Source organism: Grammomys surdaster, unplaced genomic scaffold (genome assembly GCF_004785775.1).
Source record: "Grammomys surdaster isolate TR1022 unplaced genomic scaffold, NIH_TR_1.0 125934, whole genome shotgun sequence".
Lineage (NCBI taxonomy): Eukaryota > Metazoa > Chordata > Mammalia > Rodentia > Muridae > Grammomys > Grammomys surdaster.
Genome location: NW_021620757.1, coordinates 1,328,775 through 1,355,801, shown reverse-complemented (window position 1 = coordinate 1,355,801; position 27,027 = coordinate 1,328,775). Strand labels below are relative to the sequence as shown.

At 40.6% G+C, this 27,027-nt stretch overlaps 1 protein-coding gene across 1 annotated transcript in view; it reads right to left on the bottom strand.

Moving 5' to 3' along the window:
- The window catches only part of Vwa8 (von Willebrand factor A domain containing 8), a 315,245-nt gene that overhangs the window by 158,988 nt on the left and 129,230 nt on the right, over positions 1–27,027 (bottom strand). The window contains exons 17-20 of the mRNA XM_028752706.1: positions 22,477–22,592; positions 15,180–15,286; positions 13,333–13,439; positions 8,095–8,166 (exon numbers count right to left, since the gene is read on the bottom strand). Coding sequence (XP_028608539.1) covers positions 8,095–8,166; positions 13,333–13,439; positions 15,180–15,286; positions 22,477–22,592 — 402 coding nt within the window. The remainder of the gene's footprint in view (positions 1–8,094; positions 8,167–13,332; positions 13,440–15,179; positions 15,287–22,476; positions 22,593–27,027) is intronic.

Genomic DNA, 27,027 nt, shown 5'->3' with positions numbered 1-27,027 from the left:
AGAGCCTTTAGGATCTTTAGGTTTGAGTTAGCATAGGCATAGGGTCTGTCCTCTGTGGAATGATGACTGCTTCCTCAGGGACCCCCGCCCACTGCCAAGCCTCTCCTGAAAAGATCCTTACCCATGGGAGGCTCTCAGAAGTACACCAGGTGCCCAGTGACCCCAAGTGGGTGTGGAAAGCACATTTCCACCCTCCTCTCAGGGACACAGGGCTTCCCTTGAGACATACAGGTACTCAGAGATGAGGACAAGTTAATACCTGAAAATAACTTAGAATCGAGGAGGTGGAAGGAAGTCTAACAGGCATAGAGGACCTTCTCTAGCCATGTGCCGGCATTAGTGTTTACCTATAACCTGCAGAGAGCAGACACTAAGCCACCTGCCTTTCTGGCTTCAGATTTAGGCCTTTCACAATATTTCTTACCACAGACCCTTTCTTTCTGCTTTTCTTACACTTCTCCTCCTGTAAATGGCTGTCATCAGGCATCTGTCTTTCCTGGTCGGCTGAAATCTGTCCCATAAGTTCAAATATCCAAAGAGTGCAAAACTCTTGAGGCTACAACACCTACGACTGGTGGCTGCCTCTTCCAGGTCTCAAACTGAAGCATACTGTCCCCAGGGCTGCCGAGGAACAGCTCAGCCTCACTTGTTATGTCCCAACTATTTCCAAAGACTTGCCCCATGTCTAAGCCTCCTCAGCCTCAGAAGGCTTCCTGGGGTTCACTACAGATCCACAGCCATTCTTGTAACTGACATCCACTTTGGTTTTCTTGGTGTTATATCTAAGTTGGAAATACCCGTTCTCCCTCAGCCAGATGTGCTCTGTGCAGCTGCCAAGCCCCATGCTGTCATTCGGTCTCTGAGAGCTTCGTGCAACTCACACATGTGAGTGAGATTGCCACACCGGTGCAGGAAGCTACAGAGACCATCGCTGGCTGTGCTGCAGCTACAGCACCTGCTTCAGGGGAAATGCAGATTCTTTCTCCCACTTGGCAACCCTCCTGTACTCAAACGGACCAAATTGTGTGCGCTTGACTAGCTGGGTCACTGCAAACATACCTTCAGCCCCGTCATACAGGCGCCTGATCTCCAGGTTAGAGGGGAGTGAGGACCTTGCCCTGCTCAGCACAAAGGAGTCTTTGACCATGACCACAGGTCCCAGTTCAGGACACTCCGAGTCATGGTACTGGCTGCAGTCTTCACACCAGATAAACATGATCTCCTCGCTACCATCTTCAGTCATTGCTGATACCTGCCTGTGGAATGTGCAGAGCGGGGTCGGATCTGGACTCCGGGTTGCGATCCACTCTGGAAACTGCGCAGCACCGGAAGCCCTAATATATTTATATGATAAGTGGGACAAGAACTCTCAAAATACTGATAACAGGAGAAAACAGCCTTTTGTTATGCTGTGAAACATAAAACATGGCCCCAGGCTCACGTCCTGAAGGCTGGTTACCAGCTGGGAGCACGACTGAGGTGACTGGGTAATGGCATTGGAGTGGATGACTTGATGGTCAGCTCTAGCTGAAGGAGGCGGGTCACTGAGATGTATGTCTGAAGGGTTTATGTGCTCCCACGCCCTTCACTGTGAGATGAGTACATTCCCTCCACCATGTCTTCCCAACATGAGGTTTTAGGCTGGCTGTGCATCCAGTGGAATGGAGCCACTCAGTCAAGGCTGAGACCTCTGAAATGGAGCCACATGAACTCTTCTTGTTATAAGCCTTTCTTTCAGGTATCTGCCACCAAACTACAGACTCTCAAACAGACTTTGATGGATACTGACTGGAACAAACCAGCAGTGGAATTAGACTGCAAAACACGGGAAAGAGACCACTAAGAAGGTTGCAAGGATCTAGCCTAATGTCTGACTCCTGCCTGAAGCCTACTTCCTTGTCCTTGGCCAATGTCATATTCCCGCCAAGCAGCCCATTTTGTTGTCCTTGGCCTATGTCATATTCCCGCCAAGCAGCCCATTTTGTTGTCCTTGGCCTATGTCAGATTCTTGCCAAACACCCCAAAGGCTCTCCTCTCCCCCACATTTTTCATTAACAAGAATGAGCCTGTCTTAGGTCGTGCCAACAAGAATGCTTCCCTACCTGTCATGGGATATGCATTATCCAAAGCAATGCACTTACGTCTTAGGTTGTAAGGCTCTGTGTGGAATCCTCCCTGTCCTTGACTTGCCAGCCTGTTACAAAGAAGTAATTTCAGGCAAGAATCTAAATCTTAGGCTAGAACAAAGAAGTAATTTCAAACAGGAATCTAAATTTTAGGCTAGAACAAGGAAGTAGGCTGGAGACATGAAAATTACTTTGGCCTAGGACAGGGAAATAGGCTCAGATACTTTGGTCATCCAGATAAGCCCTTAGAAACAATGATCACGGGAGTGTTCATGTAATTGGGTTTAATGCCTTGCTTGCTCTTTGACTATTTGTGTTTATTGTCTTGCTTGTTCCTTGACTATTTGCATTTATTGTATTGCTAGATCCTCAACCTAGAACTGACCCTAATACATATATATAATTAAAATGGTATAAAAGCAAAAAGGAGGAGGGGGTGGGATGGGAGTTCTAGGGAGAGGAAATGGGGATGACATCTGAAATGTAAATAAATAAAATATCCAATAAAAAATTAAAAAAAAAGAAAAAGTTGCAAGGAGAATGCACTATAAGATGACTTGCAAAAGCTGTCAGTAAACCATTTGCTACACAGACATGAGGGCCTGTGCTCCAATTCCCAGCACCTCTGTCACAGGCACAGTCATGGCAGTACATGCTTACAATCTCAGGACTGGAGAGTTAGACCAGATATCTCTGGGGACTGCTGGCCAGCCAGTGTAGCCAAGTACAATCAGTTAACTCCAGGAAGAGATTCATCTTAAAACCTACAGTGGAAAGTGGCTGAGAAGATGCCTGACCCTGACTTCTAACCTTGACACAAGTGCAAATGCACATGAACACATGAATTTCAAAAGTTTTGGAGAAATATAAGATTTTCAAGATGTTTTTGACTGTTGAGTGAGATAAATATGTACTCTACTTTTATATAAAAGAAAAACATAAGTGTCCTTTATTCTGGGTAAAAAATGCAGTCTCTATCCTGAACTATCATAATTATCCAACAAAGTCAGCCATTGCATTTTCTGCTGCTGTTGTTACTATTATTAGAATCAATAGAATAAAACTTGTGTGACATTGGAGAAAATGAGAGCTTGGGAGCTCTAAGCCTGCCACTAAGTAGCTATGTGATCTCGGACAAATATCGGAATCCTTTAAAGTTTGTCTGTTTATGTCTGTCTTATGTTTATACAAAGTACAACTTTTATTTTACTGCACAGTGCTATGGTAGAACTAAGTAAATGATTAAAAACATTAGAAATTATAAAGCATACACATATACCACTGCTTTTAATCCTTGTTTATAAGAAAGCTATATAATTCAACTACACATGAAATTAAATATACAGCACAACTATCTTAATGTTGAATAAGAGTAGGAAATGGCATAGATATTTAGAGGATAGCAATACTGAATTTCTCTGTGATGCCAACTAAGAAAGGCTTCTGAGAGAACAAAGCACCTGAGGATGTCACAGGCTAAGAGGACGAAGCAGTGCCATGTACCAAAAACAACACAGACAAGGGCTGAGGGAGCAGGTGGCCATGTGAATCTTGACAAGGTAAAATTAAAAATCATCAAACACACTAAAAAGCTAAAGACTAAGCTAAGCTATGGCAGGCAGCTATTATTTGGTAAAACATAGCAAAAATTTGGCTTAAAATGAAAAAAAAAATCACAAGTGGTTTTATCAGATTGTTCAGGTAGAGTGGCTGTGAATAATTAATTGTACCTCATTAAGCATAGGCCAAATGCTGATGATTTGCTGTGAAGTCTTGCCTAATACCAAAACCAAATGACACTGCATAGCTGACTGTGTAGCTGGTTATGTAGCTGATTAAACTGATTTCTAAAACAAAACAGGCAAGAATTTAAAATAATGCTTATGCAAAGGTAGCCAAGCATTTTAGATGGTATTAGAAAAATATGCTTCATCAAACATCTAGCAAAATGCAACTGCTCTCAAAACTCAAGCATGCTGGGGATTGGTCTGGTGCTGTGTATACAAGTGATAAATCCTGTACCCAAGATCTGGTTGCCACAGGAAAGAGAATTCTCACATATATCAGCCTTTGTTGTGTAAACCTTGCTCCCCAATTTAAAGTTAATTGGTTAATAAAAGGTTAGAGTCTGTGACTGGGCAGTAAAGAGAGAAAGGCAAGACTTGAGGATAGGTGAGGGGTCTCAAGAGAAACCAGGGAAAGAAGGAGAAAGGAGACAGAGAAGAAGAGGCTGCCATGAGAGGACATGGACCATGAGCACATGGCTAGGAGAAATGGACCCTGAGGACAAGCTGAAGGAAGAAAAAGAACCTGGGCGAGGCTCAATCTGTAAGTAACAAGGGATACACAGCTGGGATATAAGTTAGAACAGCTTATGAATGACCTGCCCAATCTAGGCTTACAGCTTGTAAATAACAAGCTAGCTAAAATATATACTTTATTTTATACAAGCATTCTTATCTCAAAACATTTATTCATAGGGACTTTGTAATTAAATAGAAATGACATACCTACAGGATGATTCAGTAACTCAATTTCTACAAATATTTGTGCTTCAAATGGATGATTGTTCAAAAAAAAAAAAAGAGGAGGTTCCAAGAAGTTTGCTCTTTGTATTTGTAGAGCTGGGGACTCCCCTTACCACCTCCAAAGGCATCATTAGTTAAGAAATGAACAGAGCACTCTTTTTGTTAAACAAAATGTCATGCTAACATAATAATATAAAAATGAAGACTCCTGATTACCAGGGGACGTTGCAATGCTGTCATTACAGGGGAGGAGACTGTGCAGAGCCCTACATCTGCAGCAGAGGCTCCTAAGTGACCAAGCGTGTAAGTCCAGGGCACCTGTCCCATTTGGTCCAAGGGTGGCAGTTCTGCATTTACTAGAAAGACTGCTCCAGCATAAAATCCTACACTGAAAATAGAAACTTACAGACGTATTTTGTCTAAGTAGAATGTAAGCCACTTTATTCTCATTTAATTTGGCAAGTGTTGTACATGGGCCTGTTTTCAACTTCCTAACATATATGTGGAATTCTCTCTAATGCTGTAGATACTTAGGCAAGATGGAATGGTATACAAGGGGGAAAGGTAGGATTGGATTTAATAAAGGTAAAAATTCTCGAGATACCTCAAAATCAACACTCATTTCCCTTGCTTAAGACTTGTGGTTGGTACCCCAAAAATCTCCTAAAATACTTCTAGTTACAATAAAGCTTAAACTTCTCATGGAACCCAGCCAGCACTCCTCTGTAAACAGAAGGCCGGGCAGCTTCTAACTACAACCACATCATATAAAGAGTACTGTGTATATTTACATTTGTGCCAATTCACTGATGACTTCGGTCATATTTAATCCCTGAAGCTTCACTTCACTCTTTTTGTTTCCTGAGTTGTCATCAATGTTTTAGAAAGAGAGAAGGAGGAGATGGATCACTGCTACCGTGGTGAAATTGGTGTTTTCTCTGATCTCTTCAGTGAAACAGCAGCTAAACCACTACAGGGAGATAAGAGTCCACAGCCTGCCACCTACACCTCGTTCGCCTGCCTTTTCTCATGGCGATGCTTCACAAGGCGGAGATGAGTGCAAGTGAGCAGGAATCCAAAACATTGGGAAGTATGAAAACCACTCATCAGCAAAGCTGGGTGTTAGTGTTCAAAGTACTGAAGAAGGGCCTACTTACCGTAACTGGGAAAGTACACCATCCTGAATAAAGAGCTGAGAAAGGGAGCAAGTCAGCCTCGTCCTGCACTTGCTAAGAGCCCTCCGGGTCTCTGTGCTCCTTACACCCTCAGGAGCAGGTAGACAAAGGCTAACCAGCATCTTACCCGTTCCACACACAGACTGAAAATACGTTTGAATGGAGCTCAGTTGGCTCAAGTGTCTATCCTGCTCCACTTGGGTTGTTAGCCGGCCACGTTAGTGCAACTCCCACCTTCTGATGGGTAAACCAAGCATAAGATGTCACTCTTCAGAGCTAAATGCGAGCTAACGATTGCTCAGGTCACAAAAATCACCCAGCTCTGGTCATAGGGCTCTTGTCTCAGATTCTGAGCTATCTCAGGCAAATGGGCACTGAGTCATATGCTCAGCTAGGTTCCTACTGATCCAGCAGGGGTACATTTATAGAAGAGTTCAGTCCACTGACTCTCAGTAAACAGAAGTAGGTAGGGCATTCCAGATGGGGAAAAACAACCATGAATTATATATTTTATGTTTAATTCTTGTTTAGAAAAAAATGAACCAAGAAAATACAAAAATGCTTTTAAGCTTCCCCAGGAAGCATGTATCTTATTTTTAGCAGGCACTAAGCATGGCGTGGAGTACTTCCTATCACAAGTTATCTTTAGCTCAGTGGAGTGCATACTGTTTACGTTGCCAGGTTAGACCTCAGGAAGCTGAGCTGTTTGCCAGAGTCCACTCATGTGGGAGCTGCTCGACCTTCCACCACTCAACTCGAGAGCTATGCCTTCACAGACCCACTCAGTTAGTGGGCTCATTGGGGAAAGCGCTTGCTGAGTACGCCTGGTGACCCGAGCTTCCTGGAGCATGTGGGGCAGTCTGAGGCAGAAACTGTACACATCTGTAAGGCAAGCACTCCTACAGTGAGGAGGCGGCAGAGCATCACCCAGAAGCTTTTGGGCAGCCAGCCTGGAGTCTGAAGAGAAACCCTGCCTCAAAAACAAGGTAAAAGAGACAAAGTTGTCCTCTGATCTCCAAACATGATTGGAGACACAATCATGTACACAATAATAGTAAATAAAATTTAAAATTCTAACTACAGGTTTGAGAAACTACATATTAAAGAATCTATATTTTTATATAAGTACAAAACAAGAAACACACACACACACAGAGGCCAAGCTTATGGTTGCCATTAAGATCAACTTTTAAAAACAAAGTGCTGGCCGGGCAATGGTGGTGCACGCCTTTAATCCCAGCACTTGGGAGGCAGAGGCAGGCGGATTTCTGAGTTTGAGGCCAGCCTGGTCTACAGAGTGAGTTCCAGGACAGCCAGGGCTCCATAGAGAAACCCTGTCTTGAAAAACCAAAAAAACAAACAAACAAACAAAAAACCAAAAAACAAAAAACAAAAAAAACCAAAGTGCTGGTCACTTTAGGTCTGATAATTCAGTACCAGAATGTTCTAAATACTGAGTGTCTATCCATCCCTTACACAAGAACATACAGAATAACATTTCTACAATGTAGCAGTAGTGTGTTAGGAACCCAGGACAGAAATAGACAAGAGAAACACTGTTCTTGTGGAACATACAGATTGGGAGGTGGTCACTATATGGGAAAAATGGCTCCATGAAACTAGTTTAAAACAAGAGTAGAGGAGAAGAGACGCAAGGGAAGCGGGAACCTCCCAGGAGCTGGGGAGAGAGACTCCAGGTAGAAGGACAGGTGCGCAAAGGCCAAAGGGACAAGAAACTGTAAGGAAGGTTAGGGTGGTTCAGGATAAGAAAGACACACGAAAGCCTGGACTGCAGGGACGGGCAAAGCTGGTAACCTTCACTATTGTGTGGCATCCTGAGGATGTGGGCTCTGGCTAAGCAGTGAGGAGCTGACTACAGCAAACACATGTGGAAACACTTAGGTTGTGCAGGTTGTGCACTGACCGACTCAGCTGACAGTGGATCTCAGCATGCGCAGGAGAGGCAACTCCAGCCCAAAAGCTTCCTGCACTCCAGGTGGAGGTGACAGAGCCTGACAAGGGCAGCAGAAGAAGGGCATGGAGGTGCAAACATTCATGAGGTAAATGGACAGTGCGACAGGAGCTGGGGGAACACCTTGAATCTTGGTACAGATTCCTGTTTTGATGGTAAAGAGTTTTATGCTAAAAATTTAAATATATCATTTTATTAGGAAGAGGAAGAATTTCCAAATTCTTATTCCCAAAAGAAGAAACTTACTGTACTACCATTCACTCCCCTGTGCTTGGCTCCCAGCCAAAACTCACCTGGTTCCCAACCAATAGTAAGTGTTCTCCAAGGACAAAGTCTTTAAGCATGTCTTCCATCACTATCATGTGCTAGACAAAAAGATACAATCAGATAAAGTTAGCTATATGGATGTTATCTAGGAGTACAGAACACATATTTAATAAAATAACTGACTTGAATTAAATACATTTTTATTAATAGTTGTTTGAGACAAGGTCTTTTTATATAACTCTGGCTATTCTGAAAACTCTATGTAGTCCAGGCGAGGCTCAAACTCAGAGATTCACATGCCTCTGCCTACCTAGTACTGGGATTAAAGGTGTATGCACTACCACACCTGGCTGTAGATAAAAACATGTTTAATGATGTGGATATAAGTATATTCAGTAATCAATTATATCATCAATATTGAAAATTTCAAATAGCTCATCTGAGCAAGAACAAACTACTGACCAATATTTCAACAAATTTCTATAATTCAACTCAAATATTTGTATTTAAACTCTATAGACTTGGCTTTAATTTAATGTAACATTTAAATTGACAATTGCTAGTATAAGGAAACAAAGGCTACCAAAAGCAACCAAATGTCTCCAGTTTGAACTTTTTTTTTTTAAAAAAAATTGTGTGTGTGTGTGTGTATGTGTGAAGAGAAGGCACGGGAAACAGAAACATACTCATTCACACACAGAGCTTAACCATTTACCTTCACAGCTATGTAGAGTCTTAGAATTAAAAAGCATTCTTTACCTTCCATTTCTTTTCATTTGAATTATGATACAACATAATAAAAAAGGTGAAATTCTGGTTGCAGCAGCCACAGAGGAGGCTGCGTTCTCTTTGTAGACTGAGAAATAGGACACCTGTGAGTAGGTTACAAAGGCTCATGGGACTGAAGGAAGAGCTGTGTATCAGCACAGTCTGAACCCCGAGTCCCTCTTTTAGGTTTCTGGATCAAAACAACAGCAGCCCCAAAGTGCTCAAGGTACTCACGTTCTAGTTTTGAAAAAGGCCAATTAACCTTTTATTATGCAGACACACTACAGATACTTTCCAGAATTTTACTTGCTTGCTTTTCTTGAACTGATTTTTTTTTAACTGCCAAGTTCTGCAGTATTTTCATTCCCTTAGAAATAAAAATTTACAAAGTTATTTTTTTTCCTTCCTTTAAGAATACTGAATATGTTGGTATTTCTTAGTTTTCTTAAGTGAGAAACAACGGGGAAGTAAAGTTTTAACAAGGTTTAAAGTAAAGTGACTATATTTATTTACTGTCTTTCTGGAACACTAAAAAATAAATAAAAAGCACTGGGTTGGCAGTCTAAAGAATACCCTGATAGCATACAGATACGACTGTCTTCTAGACCAGCGTTTCTCAGTCTGCAGGTTCCAATCCCTTTGGGGATTAACAGATCCTTTCACACGGTCACAAAGAAGATATTTACATTATGATTCACAACAGTAGCAAAATTACAGTTATAAAGTAGCCATGAAAATAATTTTATGGTTGGGGGTGACCAGGACATGAGGAACTGTATTAAGGGTGGCAGCATTAGGAAGTTTGGGAAGCACTGCACTAGAAGGAGGATCTAGGACATCACTTACACTGGGACTTGCTGCTAAGATATTCTCAAGACTGCTGCCTTTTAACTAAGTGAGAACTTGGTGGTAAATGAAGACCCTAGTACTTCCTGAAACTAATGAGCCAAGCAACTGGAGGAACATGGACAAAGACATCCCCGCACGGACCTGCACAGGTGACACTGCAGCCCCTGGGCTCTGTCTGCACTCTGCTCTCATATCCTTCTACCACACACCCACATGACACCTGCCCGGCTGACTGAAACCAATGAGCACCAGCTGAGGCTAAGGTCACTGCCCACATGAGTCTCTCGATCGCCCTTGCATGCAGGCAGGTTCCCTCTTGTCCCCATCCTGCAGCTCTGTCCTTTGCTCTGTCTTTCTGGCTGCTTTCCTTTGGATGCCCAGGAGATGACAGAGTGGATTGTGCCTACATGGAACAGGGCCCCGTCTGAGGACCAGGTAAGGGAAGTGAGCAGAGCTGCAGGCTGTGGTCAAAGAGCACTGGGCTTCTCCCTCGCCCTGCAATCCTTCCAAACTGAAGACAGGTTTTATTTTGTGAGCTTTCCTTATGTTATTGTATAAATAAAAGAATTTCCAGGGCAGGTGAGTCAGCTCAGCAGGTAATGGCTCTCTCCTGTAAGCCTAAGGACCCAAGTCCAGTCCTCAGGACCCACATGGTGGAAGGAGAGACCTGACTCCCACAAGTTGTTTTTTCTTCCATGTCTGCATGACATGTGTGTGACCACATATATACATCAACTCACAAAATGCAAAAACAAAACAAAACTCCAGAGTTTTCAGCTGTAGGGGATTATAACACGACTTAGGTGTCTGCAGGCTTCTTAGTAATGACTGTTAGTCCCCAGTTTCTGAAACTCAACCAAAACCCAACCCCTTGCTTCATCTTCAGCTCTCGTCTTCCTCACATACCCCCAGCCCACTAACAAGGATCCTTTTCTTTCTCCTGATGGCGCTGACATCACCATGGCCACTCTGCCCATCTTGCTCCTCTCTTAATGGGATCTCGTTAAAAACCAATCTTAGTGACTAAGACACACACAGTATATTCTTTCTTTTCTATTGCCACAGCTGGGATTAGGGCATTTACAACCTCCGGCCTAGATTTCACTGGCCTCTGAATCTCCCATTTCTCTCAGGGCAAATGTGTTCTCCACACTACAACTGTGGCTGCTTCTTTGTTCAGAGGCTTGCCAGTCATTTTTCAAAGTTCCCAAGATGACTCTTAATGCTTTGGGAACTTTTTCCTGTTCCTGTGCTGGACCAGCCTCTGCTTTTACCCGCCACATACACACTATCTACCCCTTCCAGTGTGGGCACCATCAGGAATGAGCCTCTGTTCACTCTCTGTCACCAGATGATGTGCCTCCTGAGAGTCTGAAACAAAAGTCCCCATGTGTACCACCTAAGGAATCCTGTAAAGTGTCCACTGCCCTCTCCCTAGTCACACTGCCCAATCTCATTAGGGTCCTTCTTAACTGTGACCTGGACTGTTTCAATAAGCACTGCTCTGATTTCTGACTCCTGGACAACACAGGGAGGTGAAGAGAAAATCAGTGAAAGTGCAAATGTGCTTAAAATCTGTCACTGGTTTCCTTGGCAAGAATCTTAGTTTCTTCCTGAGTGAAGCCTGGACAATACCACCCTTCTTCATGCTGCTGCCTCATTACTTGACACTTTACTGGGAAGCCAAAGCTCTGTGGACTGAATTCGAGGGTATATAGCTTTCTAAGAGACTGTCTCTCTTACATAACCAAGCCCTGCAAATATCCATCTCAGCCTGAATAAATTTTCAACTTTGCCCTGTTAACTAGTTTTCTGAGATCTTTCCAGTCAGTGACCATCAGTCACCTCTTTGGTGTTACCAGAGTAGCCTGAGTGTACCTTCATCACACTCTGTGTGACTATCAGTCCCCTCCCTCGTGTTGCCGCAGTAACCTGCATGTACCTCCATCACACTCTGTAGTAACCATATGTACTTACCAGCCTGTATTTTCTACTACGTAAAGCGCAATTTGAGTCTGGGGGTGCATCTGCTTGTGTGCAAACATTTTCATCTTTGTAGCCTGATGCCGAGGGCTCCCTAGGGCCAAGTCTGACTTGTGTTTAATTTTTCAGGTCTAAAGCTCCTTAGGCTTATTAAAAAGCTATTAATCTTGTTATTCTACAATTTCTCCAAGTTGCTGCTCCAAGGTTCATATTTCATAATAAAGAATTTAATGAAAGAATACTCCTTAGAATGGATGTTCAAAACTTATTAATGCCTTTTAATCCTCTCAACACTTATTTACCATGTGTTAGAAACTTTGCTATTCAGTGGAGACAGCAGATAAAGGAAAGACAAGGGGTAACATGTTAAAGATCATTGTCAATGTTCAGTGGTAAGAGGACAAGAGGACATCACAGGAAAGATGGACTGGATACACCCTCTGTCTATCAGTGACAAGGAAGGTTCCTGCTTCTGAGATGTTGTGCAGCAAAAGCAAAGGGGCAGTGCGTACTACAGAAGCAAACTGCACTGAGCCAGAGCTGCAGGAACTGAAATCCTCATTAATGGTTGACTCACTACGCTTTGGGGAGGAGGGCTACACGAAGCCCCTTGGGGGCCTTGTGGAAAGTTCACTGAGGACCTGCAGTCCTCAATGTCTGTGTCACCAATACCATGGCAACAGACACTGTTCAAGGACATAATGGTCTTCCTTCCTACTGAACTTCCTATGTTCTTACATGTCATGAAGGCTTTGCAACTTTAACTATTTTGGAGTTTTTCCACTGTTACTTATAACCATTTTACATTTTTTTCTCTTTTTCTCATTTCTGCTATGTGGGTCCAATATGGACAGACAGTACATAGAAATATTATTGTTTATTTTAATCAGGTTTTTGTTTCTATATCATAAGAGCATTTTCCTTCTATCTATATAACAAGAAAAAAATTTACTATAATTTTGCTAATTCCTTAAAAAGAAAGTTCTAACATAATTAGTAAATGTCATTATTTACATGCAGATTAGCAAATAGGAACTACAAAAATAAGCATATTTTTTATAAGAGAAATATATAACTGGAAGAAATAGAAAACATTTTCAGAAATATTTACTAAAAACAAATTTTACAGAAATGAATCTTACAATAATAAAGGTTTCTAAGTTGAAACTTATTTCTGTGTCTTCAGAAACAGTCTACAATTACTGGGAAGGTTTGAAGGCAAAGTCTCTATCAGAGTCCACCCTCCAAAGAAAAAAAGGAAAGCAAAGGGGAACCCTTGGAATATGCAACAAGGAAGAAAGAGGAAGATGGGTGTATAAGATGCTTACCTCCTGTGAGCTACAGGAAAGACTTAAGTAGACAGCAAAATAACAACCAATAGGTCTGTTTGTTTTAATTCAATAGAATACTTTACTAGACTTGAGCACAGTCATACATACGTGTGTACATAACACGCACATATTTAAACCCATAGTAGTAAATTCTCTAATTTTGACCACTGAAAGCAATTTTAAGTCTTCTATCACTGTAATTAAAAATATTTCAGCACTTCATTTTACCTTACCTGAACTGAAATCATGACTACAATTCCACATCAGTGTCATCTGGATCAGAGCTGAGTGCTATGACGTGATTAGCCCAAGATCACAAAGCGATGCTCTCACCTGAACATTGTCGTAGAAGAGGACATCAGGCACTTTCATCTTCTCGCGGGCACCATGCACGGGCACACTGACGGCGCCTATCTTCAGAGACCCGGCCACGACTTCACCTGAACATTTTGTACAGGACAGAACATGAGTCTCAGCAACAGCTTACTAATATCCAGAGAGGCCTAGTCTGGCCAACACACAATGCAAGGCAGCCTCAGTAACCTGATAGGTTTTCAGGATTTAAATTAAGCAAATAAGAAATAAACAAAAAATATTGTGGCTCTCCAGTTTATATTGTAGACCCAATATAAGTCCACAAAGGAGAAGAGCAAGAATGTGGCCGTGAACCAACTTATAGACCTCTCTGCTGAGATAACACACACAGTATAAAGTCCAACAACACTCATTAGAGTTCAGCTTATAGAACATGGCCATTCAGTAGACAGAGGCTTTCAAGATCACTGTGATCACACAATCAATGCTTATATTTGCCATCATAAATGAGGGCAAATATAATTTCAGGAGAACATTAAACATATCTGATAAAAGCCAGAATTGGAGAATATGGCATTGCAGTATAGGCTCAGCCTTTCTATGACCATGACGTGTCATCACCACACTACTTGAAGAGAGACCTGCACGGCCAGCCAAGCCCTCATGAGAAGGTTGTTCAGTGGGCCTGGGCTCTCGACAAGGAGAGGGAATTAAATACATTCTCTGTAAGAGTGGTAGCTTTTAAGATGAATGAAGCCAGTTAAGTGAACAATCTCCTCATTTAGATCCTTTATCCCCTACAGGAAGCTTAGACAGATGCTGCCGGGGCTGACCTTTCCCAGACTGAGCAATCTACCATCCTGATGACACAACCTTTCTCAGATGTTACCAGCTCCAATCAAAGAACATTAAGATTCTACACTTCCAAGGCTAGGTCTCTGTGAGCGGCCTCTGCACATCTGTTCAGACCCATCAATATCAAATTTATAGTTTTAAACAGTCATTAAACTTCCTTAATACTAAATTCTTGTTTCACCATAGCCACAGTTACTAAAGAACTAATCCAAAAGCATCCATTACAGTCCTGTTGGAGAACAGTCACACACGCAATGGTCTGAAAGACAAAGACTTATATTGAGAATAAGAAATTTCCCTGTGTTCTAACTGTAGGACAGGAAACATTTAGAGTATTCGGTCTTCCCCATTTCAAGCTTCTACTTATGGGTAGGCAGAAGAGAGGTAGCTCTGTGGGTGAATGGAGGGACTGGGGAGGGGGTGTCTCTCATTATATTAGTCTACGTCACCCCAGAAAATGTTCCCTGACATGCTTCATAAGGAAATTTGGTAGCCCTCAAATGCAAATGTTGTATGAAGAAAACAGAATTCTAGTCTGTATGGTGAAACACATTTGGAAAGAAAGACATTTTTACTTGTCAAAATTAGATAAGTTAGTTTACAGAGACTTCTAAAACCTTTAGTATGTTAGTGTCAAACTGACTCTTGATACATAGGAAAAGTGGGGGCAGGGGTTTGTCTAATATTCATTGAAAGAAGTGATATAAAAAAAATGGCTTCAGACTAGTCTTTGTTTGTTTGGCTTTGGCTTTTGATTTTGGAGACAGGGTTTCCCTTGTGTAATAGCCCTGGCTGTCTTGGAACTCACTTTGTAGACAAGGTTGGCCTCAAACTCACAGCATGGACCACCATGCCTGACCCCAGACTTTCTCTTAAAGAAATAGATTCACTTGTTCAGTACGGTACAGTACAAAAAAAAAAAAGAATTTAAAAGAGCTTTATTGAAACTAATACTACTAAGTATTTAATCATTATTATGTTACCTTCAACTAGCCAAGTCAAGTACTTACATTTGTAATTCTCCAGCTCTGGTTCCAAGCTATCGTCAGTGTTTATTTCTATTGCAGCATCTGCCAGATTCTTCTCCAGTGCTGAACGAGCAAGGCTTGGTAAGAACCTAGGAAGAGGGATGGAGGACGGTGATGAACTCAATGCTTTCTTCAGTTCTTAAGTATCTTTTAACACACATACCTTCAGTAATTGCAACAAATTAAGGAGAAACTGTGTATAGAGCCCATGTTTATATAATCCTTAATAACTAAGCTTACATGTAATATCAATATTCATTTATATGAACTTTGCAGATTATGACAAAAACGTTTGCTTTCATAAGTAGATTTTTATATACTTCCTATTTCTTGTTTATTGTGTAACTGTATACTGTAGCATATCAAATTTTTCTTAAGTAGATAAAGCAACAACATTCCAGCCTACTCTAAGGTGGCAATCACAAATTTAAATCAGCAAAAGTGGATTAATGTGGTTTTCCTTACTTTTTAAACATAAATTACAGAAAGATTATCCATTTTTCTGTTTCCTTCATTTAATAAATCTTTCTCTACCTATCTTATTGTCAAAGTAACAATCTGTGAGCGACAAGACACTCTTCAACTACAAAGACACCATAAGCACTGTGGCTTGGAACAGTTTTCCTTCCTCACAAGGTTATGTTTAGAATTTATGGTCCTGGTGAACTCACAGGAAGGATCTTTAGTCAGTGATTGCCTAGTCTGTGCTGGTATAAAGCAACCACCATGTCCTGTGTCCCATATAGACAAATGCAGAACACACCATCCAAATGTAGGTTCACATAGTACTAAACCTTGCAGATGCTCCCCCAGGCTGCAGAACAAGCCTTTAATAATAAAAAGGTTGACATAAGCCAGAAGGCATGTGAACGAGAGTGTAAGACACTGGGGTTATGAGTCCCTGTCCCCATAAGACTCTGAGCTAAAGACCTGATACTGTGTCTTACCTACTGCCTCACTTGGGTCCTATAAGATCATGGGGAAGTTTTCATACCACTAGGTTTCTGTCTTATCAGTTCAGAAGTCATTACAGGTCTTAGATCACTGCTTTGCTGTTCAAAACCAATCCCCCACCTTATCTCCCAAACCTATTACGGAGGTTTCCATTCTGTTTCTTGAGCCTCTGACCTAGCATCATGCCCAGCATTTCTCTCATAGTTGGCCCCAGAGCCTAGAAATATTAGGCCCTTCAAGGGCATTTCTACTGTTACCCATTAGATCACCTGAATTGATACTTACTACTTACAAGTTTTGACTTGTCTGCTATTCTTGGCAGCCCTGATCTCCACATTGTCTGTTAATACATCTCAGGCTGGCCCTATATGGGAATACTTCTGGTGTTGTCTAGAGACTAGAGGACAGAAGACTTGGGAAGAGAGAGATTACTCCCAGGTCTAAAGGATGAGGAAGTATACTGCAGTAATGCCAGCAATGGAAGGGCTGAGGTGGAAAGACAGCGGTTGGGGCTAACCAGCTTCACAGGGGCGCCTTGTTGAAAGACTGAGATAACATGCTTCAGCAGGATGATGGGTGTCCAAGAATCCCATTTAGAATGTGTAAGAAATTAATTTATACTTGTGCTTGGAACTGATAATTTACAAATGGTATTAGAAGACAACATAGTATGATCTATCTGATAAATGTAGTTTGTAATCTGTGGTTATTTATTATATGTAAAATCTTTTAATATGGTTTCAAAGCTTCAAGGTGTTTAGGCAGTTCTACAAATGGTATTTAGTGTTTTTTCCAAAGGCCTTAAAATACAATTATTAAGATCTAGTAGACTTACAGTTAATGAACCTAACTAAGAGAAAAGCCCTAAGAAGTTTCAGTGTTTTTAATCACAGCCTTAAAAAATGGAATCAGTTTTTAAGACAAAGCTGTCTCTAGGCAGTCAGTCTCTGTTCTTGGAGACAGTAAAAATTTCATGTTGATAACTGCTAAACACTGGGTGTGAGTGGTTATTAGGCTTATTTTAAAATTAATTATGTAACCATTTACAAAGTGGAAATCTTATACACATACTACTAATTTTATATCATTTGGAGTTTTTTTTTAATGTATGTAATGTAGTTTTTGGTGCCTGGAATAATTTTTTTTTATTACTTCACTTTCCAAGACAGTTAATCTTAATTTCTGATTGGATTCTTAACAGCTGTATCCAATATTTTACCACTAAAGAATCATTTCCTCCAAAATTATTCAGATACTATTCAATGTAATGGAAAATATCAGAGCGGACTAGAACTCTCCATATTTGGGGGGGGGGAGGTGTCTTTCATCCTTCTACAGAAGTGGCAGTTTTAGAATTCAAACTGAGTATATCCCAAGCCTCTAAGTGTTTTCTGTAGCCCTGGGTTCTGAGTATCTAGACACCAAATGATGCAGTTGTATGATACAACCCTGTGGTCATATGCAGTGCAGAGGGTGAAGGCCTACACAGTATTTCAGATGAGAAGCATGAACAAAAGGCAGCCCAGCACTAGGCTGGCTTCTCCTGATTTTATCTGTTTAATAAATACTCCATGGGTATTTTATGAAACTTTTCAATTTTGTCTTAAATTCTCAATGAAATTCAGTTCCTTTCAGTGCTTCAACATAAAAAGGGTTTATTATGAAAGGAAAACCCACTTCATGCACCAACAATCTTCGGTTCCTTCCTGCCTCTGTGTTCCTTTGAGACTGGCGGGCGGGAAGACGCCCCACTGTAGGTTTGCTAAGGGCAACAAGATGGGTGAACAACAAAGGTGCTGGAGTGCTTGCTTCCATTTTCAAAGGGTTTCAGGGTGATAAAAAAACAGACCTTTACTATAATCCTCTGAGAAATACTGATTATCGCATGCAATTATCTATTTAAGAGAGTAAAAAATAAGCATTTAAAAACTCTAAAGTATGTTAACATTGTAGAAAACTTCAGAGAATATTACAAAAAAAATTAAGTGTAGAATGGTAACTGGGTTTTCTTTCACATTCCGCTTGCCTGATCAGTCACAAAGTCAGCATCCTGTCAAGTGTTAACTGCGTATTGGAACCGCTCATTCTCTGCATATATATATATATATATATATATATATATATATATATATATATATATATGCCTAGTCAATCTTTCACCTACCCAGGCCCAGCTCTTTTCCATTCTAATTTGTAGCTTTCTGGGTGCTAGTCATACTTGATTATCAGTTTTGTCAAGCATGCTCCTAGCTGCTGGCTTTAGCTTCCACAGTAGCTTCCACTCTTTCGGGCACATAATCAAATTTACCTTTTTTATAAGATGATGTGAAGTGTTAGTCTTAACCTTTTGTTGGCATGTTCATCCATTTCTACATTAATAATGATGTTTTCACACACACTAAGCTTCACAAATCTGTAGCTTCTATAGCTTCAGTTTCTTTTTAGTAACATGGTTATGAAGAATGCAGCTACATTACAGACACTATCTGATTACATATACTTTCCTCAGATATTCCTTGGCTATTTTTGGAGCTTTCTATTTCCATGCCTACCTGAGACTCACTTGTCAAATTCACTATTACCTGTGGGACTCTGATTATGCACATATAGACTGTTGGGAGGGCATTTTTATACAATGAATCTCTTCTATGCAACCATAAGGATAGCTTCCCTCTGACAACCATCAATAGATTGATTCTTTTCTCCACAGAAGGATAGCATGTCTTTTATTTGAGTGGCTCTTGTCAGTAAGAGTACAAGAATGCCATCAATCTGTGCACACAAGAACCTATTAGAGTCTATTTGTTCTAATAATTTACATGACTGTCTTGAATAATTTTACTACGACTGATCATGTAATCTCGGGCAGACACACTAGATAAAAGTGAACAAGATACTATATTCATTTTCTCCCAATGCTGAAGGAAATATGTCAAGTATTGTACCATGAGAAGTGTTTGCTGTAAATTTCAGGTCAATTAGTCTTTATCAAGTTGAAGAACTTTGTTCTTATTCATGATTTACTAAGAATATTCCAGGGTTACTAAGAGTTTGGCTGTAGTCAAAGAACTGAATTTTATCAAATCTTTTTTCTCACTCACACCACGGAAACTTAAGAACAGATATCTAATTCTTCTGGAATCCACTGTGGCTGTTTTCAACTTCTATGTCTAACCCTTGTTTCCTTGCAGACTTCCTCTCGAAATAGTAGGAGGACAGTACGACTGTCCCTACTGCTGAGTATATTGGTACATCATGGGAATTTGTTTTAATGTGTCCCATTTGGGAACTGACACATTTCAACCTATAAACTCACATCTTACTGATCCAGAACACTCTTAGTTAAAATCTGCTGGAATAATTCCTGTTTCTTATTCTATTTGAAGACTGGGTGTAGTTTAGTATGCATGCACAAGGCTTTGAGTTTAATCCCTAACAAACCCCATAGAAGTTCCAATAGGCAGATCTCAGTCTTTCTCCTGCTATCTTTTGCTTACCAAGGATCATTATTTTGCATCTCTTCACCTTGCTGTGGTGGCTTCCACCCACTTCACTGCTTCTACAGCTCTGTCTCTACTGTTTATTAGCCCAGGGAGAATCTTTTATTTCAAAAATCTTGTTACAAATTTCTGTTTACTCTTTTCTCTCAAATCCACAACTTCAGGTCTCCTTTTGCTGGCTTTAAACTTTCCTAACGTTTATTTACATCATTTGAAGTATATTCACTGGGAAATCAAATGTTCTACATTAAGCTCCTGGAGTTCTATTTCTGAATGTTCTATTTGACAAATCTCCTTCAAATTTGCTTCTCAAGTATAGTTTAATTTAAAAAATATTATTGTTTTTAAGTGTTTTTGCCTACTTATATGTCTGTCTACCATTTGTGTAACTGATGCCCACAGGGGCCAGAAGAGGGTGTTGGGTTTCTTGGCCCTGGACTTACAGATGGCTGTGAGCCACCTATATGTGGGTCCTAGGAATTGAACTCAGGTGCTCTGAAAGAGCAGTCAGTGCTGTTAATTGCTGAGCCATCTCTCCAGTCCCAAGTTTATCATTTTTGATTGTGACCTTATATCCAGATTGACTGCTTAATACCTTGGGTAGTAAAAGTATTGATGCACACTAGGCTTTAGGGTTGCTAGTCTAAGCAAGCCTATGGTTGTTTAAAACTCTGAATTAGTTAACTTAAAATAATATTTCCATCCTAAAAGATGGTGTCAACACAGACCTCATACTTTCACCAGGCAACACAGGGCACTAGATTTTGTACACCAGGCTTTCTTTCCCACATAAAGTTCCAGAGAGGTGGCAAGATTTCTTATCATTCTCTGGTTACATGAGCAAAACTGCTTCAGGCAAAAGGGCAGCAAACATGTCTATTTTACTCCTTTACTTTACTACTTAGCAGCAAGGGGCACTGCTGAAGATACTCTCTCACACATCCAGACCCACAGATCCTGCTTAAACAGACATTAAAATCTAGCACTAACTTCTTAGCAGCTATAATATCAGCCTCTTCCTATTCTGGTTTAACTTTAATTTCACTTTAATAGCAGACCTATCGATGTAAAATTTCCACCTACACAATCTGTCTGAAGTGTATGATTCAGTTGTTTTCATTATGTTCACTGTTGTGCAACCATCATCTCAACAGCAAACCCACAATGCTCCGTTTCCCAGTACCCCAGGCTGTAGAATGCTGTCAGTGTGTGCTCCTACTCTGCACAGCTCATGCTTTAAGTGTGCTTTACTTTATCTGTGTTCCTACTGAGTCACGTCACCAATGCCCCACATTTAACTCTTCTACTCAGCCGTCGATGAACATCTGCGTTCTTTTCACTTTCACCTTTCCACACTCTCACTGCTTGAGGCTGTTTTGTATTTATTCTCCTGACTGATCCTTCTTTATTTCTTTGATTAGTTCTTATTTCTTGATACACTATTACTTTCTTAAACAAAGAATCTTTCAGGTTGTAGTGATTATTTTCATCTAATATATCAACAGTATTATTTTCCCTAATCTTCTAAACTGCCTACTAGCACCAAGGATTGGTATCTCTGCTCTCAAATCCCACCCAAAACAAACTATGCTGTAAGTAACAAGGATAAATGACTGTACTCTCTGCAGCTTATGACTTTAAAATATGCAGTTGAGGCTTCTTTGCTTCAAAATTTAGAAGTCTGATATTCTGTTTAAAACACAAGAATAATATCTCTTATAACTATGGGCTATGCAAGGAAATTCCGCTGCTGACAGTCTTAGCTCAGTTGGATGCCCCACAGAGAGAGAAAATTCAAGCCACAGCACAAGGCATTTACAAGAAAAGTTGCACAAAGGACAACTGCAAAGTTCCCTAAGCCAAGTAAGTCTCCTTTAATTCCTCTTGTCAAGGAGCAGACAATGAACATAACTAATATCATTAAAAATAAAGTCTAAAATATGAAAATATTAAAGTATATAAAATAATCTAAGATAAACCATGCCTATTGGGAACTGTTATTAATCTTTTCTTATTAATCTTTTATTTTTAGAGAATATATTCTCTTTAAAATTATTTATTTCATATGTATGGATGTTTTTGTCTGTGTACCCCATGTGTGCCTGGTACCCATGGAATCCAGAAGAGAACACTAGATCCCTTGGAACTGGAGTTACAGACAGCTGTGAGCTGTCATGTGGATGCTGGAAACTGAACGCAGATCCTCTGTAAGAACAACAAGTGTTCTTAACCACCGAGCTATCTCTCCAGCCCTTATTAATCTTTTAAAATAATTTCAGACAAACATGATTTTGTAAGAAAATTCTGCAAGCTAATGCAGATTATAATCACTTCCTGATATATGAACTGTTAGTATCCATGAAAAGATGTTAGTTTTATGAAATTTAACTACAGGATCTGTACTATCAAGACAAAAAGTTGTAGAGCAAATATGGGAAGTAGCAACTCTAACGCTCAGGGAACCTAGTTCAGAAGACCCACGATCCCAAGCACACTATTTACTCCTGCGTGACCCAAGTAAGTGACTGAAACAATTTTCTCATTCACAAAATACTTGGGAAATACATTTAATTCGTTCTTATTTTATGTTCTGGCACTACTAATTGAACTCAGGGCATTCTCTACCACTAAACTATCCTTAAAATTGCTTTTATTGCTGAATAAATATAAAATATGTTCTAATAACTGAGAACAAGGCTGAACCAGCTATGTGGCTAACAAAATACGTTTTACAGATTGTGAACAGAGACAGTCAATTTAGCTTATGGTACCATTCTAGTCAAGGATCAGGGACTTGAACTCTGGCAAAAGGGGAACAGGATTACCTGGAAAGACAGGCTTTTGTAATGGCATCATGAAGATTTTCGCTGGGATACTGCGAGAGCCGGCGAGAGATCCGTAACAGCTGACGGGTGGAAAGTGAGGCTGCCAAGGACTGTGCCTATGAAAAGGCAAAGACAGCCTGCTAAGAGTTTCACTTTGACTTGTTAATGCCCCTGTATATAGATGTCACTGCACAATTCACTATTCCTGAGGGACAAGGCCAAATTTAAGTATGTTCAAGGAATGAGTTATGAATAAAAATGAACAGAGTCCATTTTATACTTAAAATAGCTTCCAGGATAGTTTTACTAATCTATAGAAAGCATTTATCAATTAAATTTAACTGAGGTCTCTTAATGGGGAGGGAGTAGAGTAGAGAAGGCTGTTCTAAATGCAGGTTAGACCTGCCTCACAAAACCCTTACGTACAATTTACTATTCTCGCCTTTTGTCTTCACACAGCTGACTTGTTAAGATATTCTGAACTCAGAGTTCTAAGCAAATCTGTGGTTTCTGAAATACAAAAAAGGATTCGTGGGCAGTTTAGGTTGCTGACCACAAGGATGTCAACCAGTTTATCACCTTAGTGGCAGATTGCTACTGGAACCCTTTTCTCAATACCATTGAAATAAGTTCCTTTTTGTTTTTCTACATTTGCCCCAAATTTCAGTAATGGACAAATACATTTGCTAATACAGAGCCAAGGCTCCAGGAAAGTTAGAATATCTGCTGACTTATGCTTTAAATTTTCTTGGCAGGCAGCACAGAAAAGCTTTAATGCTTGTTGGCTTTGAAGTTAGACAAGTTGGGTTCTTACAGCCATGTGATGTTGATTAAGGGCATCATTTCTCCAGTCTGCTCCTGCATCTTTAAGATGACACTAACAACACCTTCCTCTATGAAACTGTTCTGAGGAGAAAATTCTAAAATGACTCTTTAGCACTTAGCACAGGCCAGAAAAGTAGGGCTATTCCCAAAATAACAGACATGATACAGATACTCAACAAATGATAGAGAGGATTGGCGTACCCCACAACTGACAGAGAAAATTAGATTACCACACAAATAACAATGGGGGTACACCACAAATGACAGAGATGATGGGGGTACCCAACTGAGTGATTATGGGGTACCCCTCAAGTGACTGAGATGGTAGGGGTGCTCAACAAATGACAGATATAATTGGGGACTCTACAAATAAGAGATGATGGGGGTACCCTACAAATGACAGAGAGGATAGGAATGCCCAAAAAGTAACAGATGAACCAGATGGCCTCCTTACAATGAAAGCAGCCACACACTCACAAAGACCCACACAATTGTAATGAATCAAATTCTTACTGACCTAGTTCACAACTCAGATCAGCAGCATAGTGAAGGCTAAGGCCTAAACCATGAAGCCCTTCTGAAGCTATGCGACCTCTGGGAGGTCAGTAAGGCCGAGTGAACTGTTACAAAGAGGAATGAGGGTAGTGACCATGAGGGTAGTGAGGCAAAGTGACCATGAGCACTTTTGTGGCAAGAGGCAGCAGAGGAAATAACAACAGGTTCAAAGAGGACAAGGGAACACGTCTAAGATGTGTTTGGGTGAGGGGACCTCTGTGAAATCCCTACCAGGACCATCAAAATCCCATACTCAAGCATCGCATATCTCCATGAGGTGTGGCTCTGCTGCCACTAGTGCTATGCTTAAGCTATAATATGAGGTACACAGCCTTTCAGGACCAGATCAGGAATATGACCAACAGCTACAGCTTCAACTTTTTCCCCTGTTAAACAAGTTTCAAAGAACTCATTTTACATGGTGAATCCGTATTCTCAATAAATGTGCATTCTTGACATAGAGAATGTTTAAATATAAAGAACCATAAATTTTAATTAAAAGTGACGTGTAATTTAATGCTAAAATATGTCCAAAAAAAGCAAAACACTGACAAATGTGGCTTAAAGTGGTCACATGAGCAGGAGAAGTGGACAAGGGCATGAAAGCCAAAGGAATATAGACCCATGGTAAGCACGAGCTGCCAGCCTGATTCTAGAAGGCCCGCTCTGCAACCACCTTGGACCACCAATGACTCCATGAATGACTCTGGCTTCAAAGTTGTGGTATGTTCTTACAAGCAGAGCTTCACCATCCTGAGGTCTAACTTGATTGCCAATAATGGAGAGAAAAGAACAGAGACAAATGAGACCAGAGCAGATGCTGTTTCATTAGTCCTTCCTTAAAAAGACAAAGTCCTACAGAAAGGTAATGACACCAAGATGGAAGAAAAGGTGGCAGCAAATGACCCAAATACCTGCTAAGTGGCATACACGGAAGAAGGCAGAGCTGTGGATAAGTACTTACTCCTGTGCTAGAAAACAGAGAATTCAGGAATTCCCAGCCTTAATATCTTAGACTATGAAAAGTTCCTATTTTAACCACACAAGGTCTGAGAAATGCACTACAACATGATTCTTCCAACAGTTTAATAATAAACTAATATAACTTCCTAGAGTCCACATCCCAGCCTTGTATGGTAATACTACATGGGTTTTGTATCTCATCCCAGCAGACCCTGAAGGTTTCGTTCAGGTTTGAAGAAGAACAATTCCTTCACTGGACAGCACCAAATTCTTTATTATAGCATCTAAGTTTTTATGTGAACCATTTTTGTGTTGAATAAAAGAACTTATTAACTCCTGCTTTCAGACTGCCAATTAGACATTCAGAATACACTTTAATTTTGAAAGTCCTAGTGTATCTAGCACTGTAATATCAAATTTCTAACAGCAATTTTATCTTGCAGAAAGGAAGGTGAAAATGTGAAGTACATTCCTTGGTTACCATGGTTATGCAAGTAAAAGCACACCAACGGGTTTTTCATATTAGCACAATTATTAGTACCCTCGACTGTTTAAAATATGAAAGATCTCATGAGACATGAACAAAAATAATGTTTCTTTTCTTCCTCTTAAAGAATTACTTCATATGAATATATATGCCCTCCCAGGAGAAAAGCCTTGAGATATCTCTTAGTACATTGTTAATTAATTAATTTTCCATTCATTTCTCAAGGATTTAAGTATCTATTATCTGTCAGGTTCCAGTTAGAAAGTCAGAGTAGAAAATTGAACAAGTTCCAGACTTAGAGAGTTCAAGTACTAATTGGAGAGCTAAAAGTAAGCTGCAAGCAACTGTGATAGGTCAGTATCTTGAGCATTTCTAGTCTCACGAAAGCAGACTGGGAGGTACTTGTTTACCTTGTTTAGAGGACCGAGATAGTGACCTAGCAGAATAGGGCCCAGAGGAACAAGCTGATAGAGAGAACGCACTTCTTAGGCATTTCTAAAGAAGAGGCATTTTAGAGTGTGCTAAAGTTAAAATAGCACCAAGCTAAGTGTGCACAGAGCTGAGGGGCTTCAGCAGAGGCTGAAGAAATGAGGTTGGCAAAGCAGTGGAGTCACAGAACCAGCAGCACAGTAAGCATGTCCTCAGTCTACAGACAAAGGCAATGGATCCCTCAGACAGAGTGAATAACAGGAAGTCTGGAAATTCACTGAGAAAGATCACTCCATGGACAATATGGAAGGCTCATTTATTCATTGTTCTAGCAGATATCTGCTAAATACCTACTATATTGCAAGCAAAGATCCTGATTCTACAGATCCACAGAGAATGAAACAAATGAAAACCCAAGGGACAGACAGACAATCGAATGTACCTAAAGCATGTCTATCATGCCTAAGATCAGAAGCCCTATGAGAGTCTTGAAGCAAGAGGAGAAGACACAAAAGAAATGGCAAGGAAAATGCCTCTGAATCACACTGACTTGGAAAAGAATGATTGGAAATGTGACATCTTAGCAAATCTAATGGGGGCGAGGGAACAGTCCTAAAGCCACTGAGGAGAGGAACACACAGGTAGATGCTCCAAGCCCAGCACTAGTTGGAATGTCCAAGAACAGGAAGACTGCCTGCTAGCTCCATTTCATACACCAGAAGGAACTCTGAACACTGTGTGGGAAGAAGAGCCATCAACAGTCCCTCCTGGCTGTGACCCCTGAAAGCTTTAATGTACATCCTGGTAAGACATGCCCAATGATGCAGCAGTGGCATGACTATTATGGGATAGCCAGCTGTGTTGTAACTGGACTTAAGTCCTGTTCCACAGGGGAACTCAGACCTGGTATTGTAGTGAGGGCCAGAACGCAGGCTGTGAAGGTCACAGTCTCTCTACTACTGTTTTGTTAGAAGGACATAGTGTCAACCTGGCTTCTAAATATGTATTCTTATATCCGTAGACTAGTGGAAACCTCGCCCTAATCACAGAAGTTTCTTCATGCTGAGGATGGGGATTAATATAGAAACTCACAACTGTTCAAAGTGTGGAGAATCAAACTGGTAACTGCAGTGCTCAGCCCTAAATGATGCACCTAATCTCTCTCTGTCTGTCTCCCTGTCTGTCTCCCTGTCTCTGTCTCTCTGTCTCTCTCTATCTCCCTGTCTCTGTCTGTCTCTGTCTCTGTCTCTCTCTCTCTCTCTCTCTCTCTCTCTCTCTCTCTCTCTCTCTCT